We start from the raw sequence: 15,142 nt of genomic DNA, 5'->3' as shown, positions 1-15,142 counted from the left end.
GAAAGGAAGAGATGAAGAAAACCCAAGAGAAAATTTGGGTTGATAGGAAGAAAGTATGGACCAAAAGAATGCGACCTGTGTGAAACACTACAATGGAGGTGTGTGTTGTGTTACGGTGAAATTGCTACAGTGCCCTGTTGGGCTCCGAAACTGCAACAGTGTGAGGTTGCCATGGGTTCTTGTTCTTAGCTATGTGTAGAAAACAGTAGCCAGAACTCCTCTTGTTTTGGCTGTAAGCTTAAGCAATTTTATTATTACAAAGATGGAAGGAAAGAATAGGTTGATAAAGCCCTATACCAAATAGTATAGGGACAGGACTTGAAAACAAGTCACTGAGGTTGTTGTATACAGAATAGTTTTATAGATACATGGTCCTTCATCTTGCTCTACCAATAATCTTCTGACCTGATAAGATCCGCCCCTTTTCCAGGGCAGGTCTTTTGACATGGGGGTTCCTTCCTGTAGGCCTGCCCTGTCCCAGGCACAGACCCCAAGCTTTTTGTTCCACCCCAAAATGTGTTAATTAATGGAGTCTGTGATCTCTTGAAGGCTTATGGCGCTCACACACACACACACACACACACACACACACACACCCTCATCCTTGGGGAATTGTGCTTGTCTTTAAAATGTAAAAGACCCTGGGCTTCCTCTATTACCTTGCTAATCATCCTTGGGGCCTGGAACTCTGGAGGGCCCCTTCCCTGTCTGAGTGCCTGCCCACACCCAAGCTCTGGCTTCTAATACCAAAGCTATTTTCAAATACAGTTTGAAGCCGGGCGTGGTGGCGCACGCTTGTAATCCCCGCGCTTGGGAGGCGGAGACAGGAGGATCGCGGCAGGTTCGAAGCCAGCCGTGCTGGCGTAAGAGACCCTGTTTCAAAAATATAAAATAGGTCTGGGAGTGTAGCCCGGAGGAAGGAGGGCTTCCAGGAACCCCAGTACCACCAAAAAAAACAAACAAACAAAAAAAAAACAAATACATTTTGAAGCCATTCCCCAGTACTGGCACATATTGCAGGACAGGACTGGGGAAAAACCAGGAAGGGGAGTGGTGCCATGGGAACATTCCCAGCTTCCTGGCATGGGGGCAGGCAGCAGGGTCTCCCAGGGACTTCTGGGATGCCCAGCACTGCACTGGCTCTGGGAAGGGCTGGAGCGCCTGCTGTGTCCTTTGTAGGTGCGTCAGCGTGCATCCCACGAGCCGGCCTGCGTGTCTAATCCCGGCATGCCCAGCGCCCTCCAGCCTCGCTCATGTTGCGTGAGCGTGGCGGCATGGTGTCGGCATGTCAGGGCCTCTCCTCATTTGGGATGTGCTGTTTCAGGCTTCCTCCTGCACCCACCTCCTGCTATTCCTTCCGACTTGCTCATTTCGGGGGCTTCAGTAAGTGGGGTGCAGCATCTTTCCCCAGCCCTGGCTGAATGAGCAACACGTGCACAGTCAGCACATCCTTTCCAAGAGGGCGTTGTCCGCAGGCGGGCACCAGACAAGGGCCTTCATTTCTCTCAAAGGATTGGACGCTGACTTACTCCTGACCCACATGTAATGACAGATTTTCTTCTGTAGCCTAAAGAGATCCTTGACTGTCGAAATGTTTAGAGAGGGGAAATGGCCAGCCGGGATCCACGTGTGTGATCGTATTTCTCATTCTTTCAGGAATTTTTCTTTAAATGTGGAGCACACCCAACCTCTGACGAAGAGACGTCCGTGGCTTTGAGCCTCATCACAACCAACAGCCGCGACATCACTTGTATAACGTGCACAGACACCAGGTAAGGCTCGGGAGGTGCCCTCGGCGCCTGCTGTCCCAGTGCCATCCTTGCCAGCTTCCTGGGGCACCGTCTTCAGGACCCTCTCTCCCAGGGAGTGTGTGGCCTCTTCTGATGGTGACCGCCCAATCTGGGTACACTTGAATGCGATGAGCCTCCCAAATGACATCCCTTCGTTTCTGAGGTCAGATGGGGTCCTAACCTAAGTAAAATCTTCTTTCATTTGAAAATAAAAACTCACCCATAGTAGTGAATTCTAAAATGAAATTAAAACAGGATGCTAAGATCAGGATGGGATAACCATGTATGAACCCCACTTATTCTTGGACTATGTAGGCCATACATTTGTTTTAAAAATACCTTTTTTGTGCGTTCTACATTCATGTTGGGACTTCACACGCGTTTATTTAACCAAAGTGAAATCGGGTAGCTAATTTTGACCTTGTTGTTTTCAAATCCCTGTGAATGCTCAGAAAGGAAGAAAATGTGGAGATGGTATGTTAGAAAAATAAAGGAAAATATTTATAAAGGAACAGGATTGAATTATAGTTTAGGTGCCGATGTCAACATGGAAGAAACTGAGTCTATTTAATCTGCAGAGTAAATAGCTGAGAGCAGATTCTGTCCTTTGCAGGACTCAGGCAGACAGAGCAGAAGCACTGAGGCTCACTATATACTCTCTGGGGCTGGCTCAGATGCTTAGACTGCAGTGCTGGAGACTTAGTCCTAATATCAGGAAGAATGTTTTGGTAAATTGCCAAACTAGATTACTGCATAAAGTCAAAGAATCTTTTGTCTCAGACTTTTAACAAAATCGACAGTATCCCTTCATCCTCATCTGCAGGTGGTGTCTCTTTGACTTTCCAGACTAGATTTCCTTTGTGTGGCTTACTTTATACTTGGTTTCATGATTAGCATATCTTAATACTCCTACCATGTATTTCTGTTCTTTAATAACTTCAAATTTAAATGTTGACTATAAGAAAACTCAAAATCTTAACCAATCTGTTGAACAAGCCCGTTTCCAATAGGGACTAAACATGAGATATGTTTTTTCTTTTTTTTCTTTTCTTTCTTTTTTTTTTTTTTTTTGTGTGTGTGTGCAGTCCTGGGGATGGAACCCAGTGGCATTCTAACTACAAGCTACATCCCAGCCCTATTTTTTATTCTTTATTTTGAAACAGAGTCTCACTGAGTTGCAAAGGGCCTCACTAAGTTGCTGAGGCTGTCCTTGAACCATGATCCTCCTGTCTCAGCCTCCCAAATGCTGGGATTACAAGTGCGCGCCACCATGCCATGCTGAGACATCATTTTTCTTTTTGATACATGTTTAGTAACTACTATCCCAGGAAGCACCACAATATTGCCCTAAAAATGCAAGGCATTTCAGAGTGCCTTGGCAAGATGAGTGGCTGCATGCAGTTAATGCTTTCAGAATGCAAGGACTCCAAGATGACGCTTCTGATATCGTAGGAAAGGAATTCAAAAGTGCTAAAAATGAGGACTAATCTGCTCAGAGAGCAGTGGGTAATTAAAATCACTTTTTAGTCTTTCACAGGACAAATTCAAAACATTTTTCTCTGAGTCAGAATGCAGCCCACCAGCCAGTATTTTAAAACCTTCCATTAACGTTGCTAAAGATGACACTAAAATGTGTGGTGATGAGCATATTATCTGACTATGAGCATTGCCCTCCCCGTTTCCCACTGCTAAGCTGACACTTTTATATTAATAACTGGCAACATCTTTTAGTGGAAATGGGCTGCCTCCCAGACACACAGGGAGATAATTGCCGGAAAAATAATATTATTGCAATAAAAATGTTCATATTATTACTTTGGGGTGATTTTATAAATAGAAGCTACTATGTTCAGGCAAACTTAAGCCTGTGTATATAACCAACCACATGATTGAATAAAGGTCCCTCTTGTATAAGGAAGCATAGGAAGCCTTGTATATAGGAAAGAGAAGGGACCCTCTTCCCTTGACTGATTTGTGTGTAAGGATGCTTGAGAGCCTGTGAAAGTCCATTCCAGTCCCATCTGTTGGAATTGATGGTTGTCTTGTAATTTTTTCTCCTAATAGTGCTTTATTATTTTACCCAGAAGTAATTCACTCACAAACCATAGGAACATCTTGAAAATTATTTTTACCCTAATGGTTATGAGGATTTTGATTTAATTATTTTTGTTGATCATGTCCAAATATTTGTATGTGTTTATGTATGTAAATTTCATTGTTATATTAGATGTATGGTTTTAAATTTGGCTTATATTTAGCATTACATCATTATGTTTTCTCTGATGTGAAATATCCCATAAAAGCAGATTCTTTAAAAATCAGGAACCTGAGTTTTATGCCGTCCCACTTGTTAATTCTTGTTTTAACTTCCTGAGCTTTGGAGGTTTTGTTGAGAAAGTTACTGTCTGTGCCTATATGTTGGAGTGTTGAGCCTATGCCCTCCTCTAATAACATCACAGTCTCTGGTCTAATTTCTAAGTCTTTGATCCATCTCAAGTTGATTCCTGTGCATGGTGAGATGTAGGGGTTTAGTTCCATCTTTCTACAAATGGATAACCAGTTCTCCCTGCACCATTTGTTGAAAAGGCTGTCTTTTCTTCAGCATATGAGTTTGGCCCCTTTGTTAAAGATCAATTGAATATAGGTGTGTAGATTTGTTTCTGTATCTTTTATTCTGTTCCACTGGTCAGTATGCCTGTTGTTGTGCCAATACCATGCTGTTTTTACTACTATTGCTCTATAGTATAATTTGAAGTCTGGGATTGTGATGCCTCCTGGATGGTTCTTATTGCCGAGAATTGCTTTGGCTATTCTGTGTCTTTTCTTTCTCCATATGAAATTCATGACTGATTTTTCTAGGTCTATTAAGAATGTTGTTGGTATTTTAATGGAAATTGCACTGAATATATAGATCACTTTTGACAGAATGGCCATTTTGATGATATTTATTCTGACTATCCATGACACAAGAGATCTTTTCATCTTCCAAAGTCTTCTTCAATTTCTTTCTTTAATGTTTTGTGGTTTTCTTTGTAGAGGTCTTTTACATCTTTGGTCAGGTTTATTCTTAGGTATTTTATTGGATATGAGTTTATAGTGAATGGAATTTTTTTCTTTATTTCTTTTATTGTGGATTTATTGTTGGCATAAAGGAAAGCAACTGACTTATTTAGGTTGATATTGTATCCTGCAACTTTGTTGAATTGGTTAATAAGCTCCAGAAGTCTTTTGGTTGAGTTCTTTGGATCTTCTAGATAAAGGATCATATAATCTGAAAATAGGGTTAGTTTTATTTCCTCTCTTCCTATTTGAATTCCTTTGATTTTCTTCTCTTGTCTTATTACTGTGGCAAGAGTCTCAAGGACTGTATTGAAAAGGAGTGCTGATAGTGGGCATCCTTGTCTTGTTCCTGATTTTAGAGGAAATTCTTGGAGTTTTTCCCCATTCAATATGATGTTGGCTTTGGGTTTATTGTATATTGCCTTAATGATGTTGAAATATGTTCCTTCTATTCCAATTTTCCAATTTTCTGCAATGTTTTTAACATAAATTGGTGGTGGATTTTGTCAAATGCCTTTTAGCATCTATTGATATGATCACCAAGAACCTAAAGAGGAAGCCTACAGAATGGGAGAAGATCTTTACCAGCCGCCACTCTGATAGGGGGCTAATATCCAGAATATACAAAGAGCTCAAAAGACTCTACAGTAGCAAAACAAACAACCCAATCAAGAAATGGGCAACTGAACTGAATAGACACTTCACAAAAGAAGAGATACAAGGGGCCAATAGATACATGAAAAGATGTTCTACATCATTAGCCATCAGGGAGATGCAAATCAAAACTACACTGAGATTCCATCTAACCCCAGTCAGAGTGGCAAGCATAAAGAAATCAAATAACAGTAAATGCTTGCGAGGATGTGGGGAAAGAGGAATTCTTTTACACTGTTGGTGGGAGTGCAAACTAGTTCAGCCTTTATGGAGATCAGTATGGAGATTCCTTAGAAAACTGGGAATAGATCCACCATATGATACAGCTCTACCACTCCTGGATATTTTTCCAAAGGGTTTAAAATTAGAGAACCACAGTAACATATGCATACCATGTTCATAGAAGCACAATTCGTAATAGCTAAAATATGGAATCAACCTAGGTTTCCATCAACAGATGGATGGATTTCAAAATTATGGGAAATACACACAATGGAATTCTATTCAGCTATAAAGAAGAACAAAAGCATGTCATTCGCAAAAAGCTGGAAAGACCTGGAGAACATTATGTTAAGTGAGATCAGCCAAGCAAGGAAAGAGAAGGGACATATCTTTCCTCTAATATGCCCAAACTAGGGAGCATTGGGAATACCAGAGGGACTCCAGATAATGGAAGGGAAATCTCAGCAAAGTTTGAATGGAATGACAGGAGAGGAGGAAGGCTGAGGTTGATTAATGGAGGAGCTACATCTGAATATGTGTAAAAGTATGAATATAGCATGGTTACCCTGGACACTCATTGTTGGGAGGGAGGAAGAGGAATGGGGGGGAGAGGGCACCAAGCACAGTCTGAATGTATACCATTTTCAATATGTTCCACATATAAATTAAATTTTAAAAATAGGAAACTAAGATTTTATTTCCCTATCATTGGTCATTAGATTACCTATAGTTTAAAAAAAGAAGACTGAAACCCATATGCGTTCACTGAAATAAGTGCCTGTATGCCTGGAATCTGAGCACAGGCTCTCGGAGTGGACATGGTGAATGGGGATGAGTGTTTCGGGTGTTGATGGTGTTGACGCTCCCTGCTGAACTCTCTGGAAATGTGGCACCATAGCAGGCTGCGACCGCCCGTCCTTGAGAGCCCTACTCTTCTGCACATCTTCCCCAGCACTGAACTGTTCATATTTTAGTCCATTGGGTAACAGAGAGAGCTTTTATCACAAAGACTTGGTGTTTAAATTATTATTAAGGAGCTCAACATTTGTCATTTACTTATTTGCATTTTTTGTTATGAGAGAATAATACAAAACAACCTCAGTTAAAAAAATATTAGAAAGAACATACAGAACAGTTTTGGTCTCAGCAATTACTTTCTTATTCACTAAGTATAGTATTACTTTGTCTTTTATTATTGGCTTTTAAATTGATGTTTAAACATATTCCTTTATTCTTTTTTTTTTTTTTTTTGCGGGTCTGGGATGGAACCCAGGGGCATTTGACCTCCAAGCTACACCCCCTACCCTGTTTTTATTCTTTATTTTGTAACAGGGTCTCACTGAGTTGCAGAGAGCCTCACTGAGTAGCTGAGGCTGTCCATGAACCACGATCCTCCAGTCTCAGCCTCCCGAATGCTGGTCTTACAGGCGTGCTCCACCACGCCCAGCTTTGGTCTTTATTTTAAAAATTTGTATATTATTAGAGGTAAAATAAAAAATCATAATTAATGACAGACCCTGGAAAAATTTTTATATCTATTTATATTTTATGAACATTTTACTTATTTTGCATGTGTATTAATCATACATCATTAATCAGGTTTCATACATTTAACCACATAACAGATTAAATCTGAAGATAGTGTTAAATTATCTATATTTTCTTTGTACTCTGTCTACCACTTATGCTATTACGAGATAACCACTTTATTTTGTGTTTTGTAGACAAGTACTTTTATATAGTAGATTTATGTTTTTCTTTTCAATATGAATTCAGGGAACCTAATGATGCTTCACTATTTTTTAGAGAATACCATCTTAAACCGTGTGGTTCAGTACTGCAGGTGGAACATGGCGAAGGGTTTGGCACATTCCTGGAAGCCTCCGTCTCCTGCAGGAACATGGGATTTCTGCTCTTTGTAGCTCACTTTACAGTTTTATTCTTTAAAAAAATATAATCATAAGATCTGTAAACATACACAATAGAAATATCAGTACCCTGACAGCATTTGTCAAAGAGAAAAAACTCCTCCCTGCTCCCCCTGGGGTCACTCCTGGGACTGACTGGCTGCTCTGTGCTCTGGTCCCCGTATTCATCATTCCTCCATTTATAAAGCAGAAAACAAACTAAAAGAAACAAACAGATAAATACATAGCTGCATCTTCACAGTCACAAGGTAACCTTCCAAAAACGTGTTTTGAAGCCCAGCTCCCAGCGGGGGATTAAATCTAAGAAGGGAGCTACCTCATAGCTCCCCTCAACTCCTCCAGAGAAGACAGGTTTTCCATGCCATTGTTTCATCTTCTTGCCTTCCTATTTGTCCTAAAATAGAATTCCTTCCGCTCATTGAGACAACACCTGCCTTGGATTGCAGACTTAAAAGATTTACTTGGGTCTGGAGATTAGCAAAGCTTCATCTCAAAGTCGTTTGTCCTGGTGTCCCCAGGAGAGTGACTTCGCAGTCAGTTGACAGGATTCCGGATGCGTCCGCTCCTCACTCACAGAGGGCGATAGACTGGGGGACCTTAGCTATGTTCCCTCTCAGTGCGTTTGTTATGTGCTAAGCTTCTTTGTCCACTCACATTTTAATGTGTGTTTTCCGGTGGTTGCTTTGCTTTGTGATTCAAAATCAAGTTTATTCATTTACATTCTGAGACATTGTAGAGAAATTTTAACCAACTTAACTCTTCCTTCTACCAACTTAACCTCTTCTTGATGTTCGGGGTCAACTGGGACCTGGTTGTTTAATCCGTTATCAGACTGCTAGGAGCAGAGACTCAGACCTGCCTGTGTGGACCAACTGTAGCGTAACAAGGCCTTTTCAGTGAGTGGCTTTATTTCTGCGGTGAAGGTTTATTGGAAAGATGTGTGCGCTGCAGCACTAACGTTCTTGGTTGTGCACACTGAGCTAGATGTTTCGACTGTTAGACTCCAGCAGTATCCATATTCCCACACAAGGTACCATGTCAGTCAGAAGTGTGGGGGTATCTTGGCATGTTGGTTTTAAATCGCATTGAAGGGGACATGGTTTTACCCATCAAGGATGGCACATATCAATCACAATAAGCAAGAGTGTGGTCGGGAGTAGAAGGAAAAGGCTTCTAACTTTTTAAGATGAAAGGGGAAACTTCAAAGGTCTGTCTTCTAGCTGGAAGCAGGCTACTTCACCCTGTGCCCCACACCCCCTCGGAGCAAATTCTGTCTACTTCTGTTAAGAGTGATTCCTTTCTGAGAAAGCGCGGCACACCCCAATTTAACCCAACCTTGGTGGAAAGCTGCTATAAACCCTTCATAGCCCATCGTTTGCAGAAAGCTTCTCATAAAAGATGGAGATTCAAATACAGCACTCTAAGATTCAAACACAGTGCCTAATGACCTAGAATACTTTTAGTTATATTAATTGAAAATAATTTAGACATCCATCTTATAAGTGAGGAAATTAAGGATAAAACATTTTTAATGACATACCACAGTTGTTAAACCTGCCAACAAACCGAAGCCTGCAGAGTTCGTATTGCTTTCTTTTTACTGTGCCCCCCCACCCCCTCTCCCCAGATCCTCATGTTCTCTGAATAGGAAAGGCAAACGTAAGTGCAAGGCCAGAAGGTTGATCTGCATATAGAAGGGGAATACTATACATATATACACAGAAGGGAATACGTATCTCACAGAATAGTGAGATACATGATAGGAAAAAGGCAGGCTTGCCTCCGTATGCCCCCCCATCTTTGAAAGTGAGAACAGTTGAAAAGACATACCTACCTCCAAGTCTGTGTGTCCAGCAAAGTCATGGGGCTGCTCGAAGGTCAAAGTCATGGGCTGCTCGAAGGTCAAAGTCATGGGCTGCTCGAAGGTCAAGGCCCAAGCCTGCCTCCTGCGCACACCTGACTGATCCTTCTGATGGTATTCAGCATGGGTCTTTGCATCAGAGAGATTTCAATGTTTGAAGACTTAAGGTAATCTGTTTCATTTAAATTATTTTTAAATAGAATGCTCACCTTTTTACAAGTCCCTTCATCTAAGCTGTAGGATATAGATGACTAAGCCATATTGTTTGGGGTCAGTTACTTATGAAGACATAGAAGAAATGTTTTATCTACATTGATATTTTGCAGTGTGAACCATGTCAGTTTGAATGTCAGTCAGTGACCCTCATTTCTCCGTAGTGAGCCTTGTCGAATTCGGATCTGAGCAGCTGCATCTGCAGAGTCTCCCTGAGGTGTTACAGGTGCTTGTGCATGGAACGCATCCACCTTACCTTTTCCTTTAACTGTCACTGCGGGTGCACAGCAGCCCCCGCTGGCAAGAGGAGGGCCATATTGCAAATCCTCCTGGACCAATTTTCTACCCATTAAGGTCAATCTTGCATGTTGTAACCGTCTGGATTATAAGAGTTCATTTTCTGCTGATTGGTGTTAAGAGAAAGGAAGCCACATTCCTGAAGCATCTGAGGGTCCCTTGCTTAGGGCTCTTCAGACACTCAAGGTTAAGGGCCATATTCACAAGAAAGAAATATGCACATAATCTTTAAATAACCATTTCTCACTTAGAAAAATACTGCAGGCTTTGTGTATTTATTTACTTACTAGTACTGGCGACTTAATTCAAGGGCATTCTACCTCTATTTAGTTTTTATTTTTAAACACCCCTTTTTAGTTTTTATTTTTAAACAGGTTTTCACTAAGTTGCTGATGGCTTTATGAAGTTGCTGAGGCTGTACTTGAACCTGCAACCCTCCTTTCTCAGCCTCCCAATACTGGAATTACAGATGTGTAACATCACACCTAAATGTGCATTTGTTTTTAATTGTAAATTTGTTCTTATAACCAGCAGTTTATTGTAAAGTAGGTGAGGAGAAGAAATTAGTTTCCATTGCAGTGTTTGTGCAGACTATAGAACTCATCACACAACAGCAAAGAAGCCTTCGTGATGTTAACATCCATCTCGAGCTAGAAACCTTTGGAATTCTTCTGCTAGTACATGTGAGATACAGGATTCTGGGCCACGTTTTCTGTGACTTAAAAATTGTCAAATTAATAAAGACTGCAATCAACATATCATGACTCTTGCTTCAATAGATAACTCTGCACTCTGGGATTTTGATATCCTTACTTATTTTGTGTGCAGTCTATACCTTCAGATAGAAATTTTAAACTGCTGGGGTTTGTCTTGTGGTGCTGGGTATTGAACCCAGGGGCATCCTACCTCCAAGCGCCTCCCCCAGCTCTATTTTATTCTTACTTTGAATAGGGTCTTGACTAAGTTGATGAGGGTCTTTCTACTTGCTGAGGTTATCCTTATCCTCAAGCCTGTGATACTCCTGTCTCAGCTTTCCAAGTACTGGCATTACCAGTCCCACGCCTGGCTCTGGGATTTTTTTTTTTTAGTTATTAGCCATAATACAATCTACTTGGTTTCTATAAACATCTTGCACATAGCTATTATTCCCCCTGATACTTAGAATTAAGTTTTCACAGATTTTTCCTTTGGCTTCTACGGCTTGTAGAGCTATTTACAACAAATAATCTCAAAACCCCGAGTACAGAGATATTTATTGAAGCAAGGGTCGTGGTGTTGGGATTCCAATCCTTGTTAATTTGACAAATTCTAAGTCACAGAAAACATGGCTCGGAATCCTGTATCTTACATGTACTAGCAGAAGAATTTCTACCTTGGGAGATGGATTCTCAATAAGGATTACTGTACTGCCGTGTGAGTCTTCATACCAACTCAAACCTATTAATGTGCAGAAGTGTATACAGGGATATCCCAGGATCCTCTGATGTTAGCATCATAGGCAAGGCAATATATGTGGGCACCTGACATCTTCAACACCTCCCCTACCATCAAAGACACTGCTAAAGTGAACCAGTCTCCCCATTCAGCAGATATTTATTGAGCTCCTCCCTAGCTCAAGGAACTATTCCAGGTGCTTCCAGCTGAGATAAAGTATTACGTTTCTGAGGGATGCTGGGAGAGCAGATGACGGGCGCCTTGTCTAGCAGAGGAGAGTGGGGTGGAACCTGACTACACAAGGCAGAAGATGATCACTCCGCTCAGGTTGTTCTTGGCATAACACTGCTGTAGAACAGACCCTCGTTTGTTGCCCTAGGCCAAGTCTTCCCCACGATTCATTCCCTTGGCCAAGACAGAATTCCAAAGAAAATACACAGAATCTCTTGTAAGCAATTGAGAGGACTGGTTCCATTTGTCTACTCCCTATTCTTCTTCATCCAGCCAGCTAGACAGTTATTACCTGATTGGCCTGCAGCATCCAGCACAATTCCCACCTCTGTCCAAGGGCATCCTTGTATGATATGCTGGAAGGAACCAGACCTCGACTCCAAAGTCAAACTGTAACACTTAGACCTTCCAGTTTAGTGTCTACCTCAGGTTCCTTCCACTGAGCCCGCACAGAGGTATACTTTGTGGTATTATCAGATTGCATAGGAATGTTTTAATATTGCTTAGTTCAGATCCTATAGATGATGGTTTAAACTGGCATAAATATATATTCCATGAAGCCAGAGCAGGTCCAACAACTGTTTACAAGTTCTACTGCTCTTACCATCTGTTAGATACTTTGCATGTATCTTGATCTTCACTCCGCCATCCAGAGGTGAATAGTATACACATTTTATAGATGAGAAAAATAAGGTAAAGAGATTGTTATCTAATTTACTAAAAGTCACATTGCTCATAAGAAGGGAGATCAGTATTAGGTCCCATGATAATTCTGACACCTGACACCTTGGCTACAATACTGTATTGCCTTAGGAATATATTAATTGTATCAAAAATGGCATCATTAATTATGGGGGGAGGAATTATAGCTTAAAAAAACAGAAATAGACTGAAGAGGAACAGTTTAGATATAAGCTTAAATGTTGAAGGGGGTGGCTATGGGATCATTGTCATGATGTCCTTAATATTAGTGAAACTCCAGCTCAAACCAGAAGCAAACCCAGAGAGTAAGGGATCTCTGTAGCTGAAATTTCTGTGAGGACTGTCCCTGCCCTTCAGAGAGGGCATTGTGGTGCTTAATCCAAGGATGAGCTCCAAGACCTTTTGCCAACATATGAAGGATCGTGATTAAGCTCTAGCTTGAAACCTGGGGAGACTCCTGGGAATCAGTGACTGGTGGTAGAAGAGGAGGTAGGAGGTCCCCATCACAAAGATTGTCACCAGGATCATGGAGATCCCACTATGAAAGTTGTCATCAGGGGCAATGGGTAGGAAAGGAAACCACAGAGCAAGTTGGGAGCTCGCCTGCTATGGGGGTTCCCCCACAGGAAGGGTAACTTTTGCCCAGCCACTGCTCCAGGCTGAGCCCTGCTTCTGAGATGGCATCCCTATACCCTCAAGGGAAGCCAGAGAGTGTCCAAGGCGCAGGGGAGAGGGCGTCCTGCACAGGGCGTGGGTGAGAGTCCTCAATCACCTTCATCCCTTCATCTCTTTTAAAACATGTACAACATTTAATCATCATTTCCCTTTTATGAATTCCCACTTGCAGAAGTACTTTGTGTAGCTCTCCAATCGCTAATTTGTATTAAGAAAGTTATAAGTAACTTTTCAAAATATATTATTATATTATTAAACTATATGAGCTGTAATCAAAGTACTTGGGAGGCTGAGACAAGATTATCATAGGTTCCAGGCCTGTGTGTGTTTACTGCAAGACTCTGCTTCAAAAAACAAATAAAATATGGCTGGGGTCTAGCTCAGAGGAGGAATAATCCTGGGTTCAGTCTTCGCCACCACCTGTGCATGTGTGTGTTCCACGTGCGCGCGCGCGCGCACACACACACACACACACACACACACACACAGCTATGTTAACATATTTAGATCTGCACGTATGTAATAAAATGTCACCACAGAGAGGCAGCTAAGGTAGACTGGATAACTTTGTGCTAAAATGAATGAATCTCAACCTCCTATTTTCACACCATGCGTAAAAACAAGTACTAATACATTATATGTTGTAATATAAAATTTGAAACAATAAATCTTCTAGATAGAAAATAGTACAATACCTTTATGAAGAGGAATATTTTTTTTTTTTGCGGGTCTGGGGATGGAACCCAGGGGCATTCAACCTCTGAGCTACACCCCCTGCCCTATTTTTTATTCTTTATTTTGAAACCAGGTCTCACTGAGTTGCAGAGGGCCTCGCTAAGTAGCTGAGGCTGTCTGCGAACCATAATCCTCCGGTCTCAGCCTCCCAAGTGCTGGGATTACAAGCATGCGCCACCACGCCTGGCTGAAGAGGAATATTTCTTATAGAACACAAAAATGCTTAATGAAAGGTAAAAAAATTGATCAATTTACTTACATTAAAATTAGGGATTCATTCAAAGACGCCATGGAGAAAGTGAACACACAAATCACAGAGTAAAGGATTTGGCAATGCATGTAGTTGGCGAAGTGCGCAGAACATACCAAGGTTTTCTACACATGACTAAGGAAAAGGGAGACAACATGGGGAAATGGGCAAAACACGTGGACAGACACTTGAGGAAAAGAGGTTATGCTGATGACTCCTAGACGTATTCCAGCTGTGCAAATGAAAACCACAGCTGATACTATTGCACGTCCAACAAGCACCTGGAAAACTTACATAGTCATCATTAACTTCTGAAAAATATAAATACATGCATAATACATACTTCCCCTTTTAGCTTCTTTCTTTTGGAAAAATGATAAGTAATTGTCAGGAACAATCTCAACAGTAAGTAGTCCTAGAATAATAATAAATAACGTAAAGCCTGTGGCAAAGCCTTCTGACTACTGTGACTTCCTTCTCTCCACCCTCCAGCTCCTTTTGTTCTGTTTCTCTAGGTCTTGTGTTACTGATGGTGGGGAGGTGCTGGCTCCTCTGACTCTAGTAGGAAAGAGGCAGAAATGGAAGGGGATGGAGAGGCTTGCTGCATCCCAGAGAGAGCGCCTCCGTGGAATGGTGGAACGGCTCCTTTCCTTCCACGTGAAGTGTCTCTGGGCTCGTTTCTACAATGCTACTGATGAGATGAAGTCAATCATGTTTCCTGATTTTTACAGATTGAATTTGTCTCTCTCTCTTCACCCTCCCAGGCTCACTAAGAGTAATACCACAGCCACTGGGGTTTAAGGCTCAGTGCGACACGCCAATAGGAACATATAACAACATGTCCTGCATCGCTCTCTGAGTCATTAAGGAGAATCCCCAGTGACAGAGGGAATCTGCTCCTTTGTTGTTAGGCCACAGTTGGAAAAGCGAGCTGCCTACCATGTAGTGAGGCGTGGTTATTTTGTGTTCTCATGTTCAGACTGACTTTGATTCCCTGTTCTGACACAACTGCTTTATTCTCAGCAAGATGAATTGACTTTCTGTCCCCAAGAAGCTGCAATCTTCCATTGTTCCCGCACTGACCTTCCAC

The 15,142-nt window shown here is 41.6% G+C and overlaps 1 protein-coding gene across 1 annotated transcript in view; it reads left to right on the top strand.

Annotated features, from left to right (window-relative positions):
• PRKN (parkin RBR E3 ubiquitin protein ligase) overlaps positions 1-15,142 on the top strand; it is a gene marked incomplete at both ends in the record, with an annotated part of 1,062,452 nt that overhangs the window by 447,908 nt on the left and 599,402 nt on the right. Inside the window, one exon of the mRNA XM_080700162.1 lies at positions 1,657-1,772. Coding sequence (XP_080556288.1) covers positions 1,657-1,772 — 116 coding nt within the window. The remainder of the gene's footprint in view (positions 1-1,656; positions 1,773-15,142) is intronic.

Source organism: Muscardinus avellanarius, assembly GCF_963383645.1.
Source record: "Muscardinus avellanarius genome assembly, chromosome: 8".
Lineage (NCBI taxonomy): Eukaryota > Metazoa > Chordata > Mammalia > Rodentia > Gliridae > Muscardinus > Muscardinus avellanarius.
Note: the sequence above shows the minus strand (reverse complement) of the source record. Positions and strands in the feature narration are given on the sequence as shown.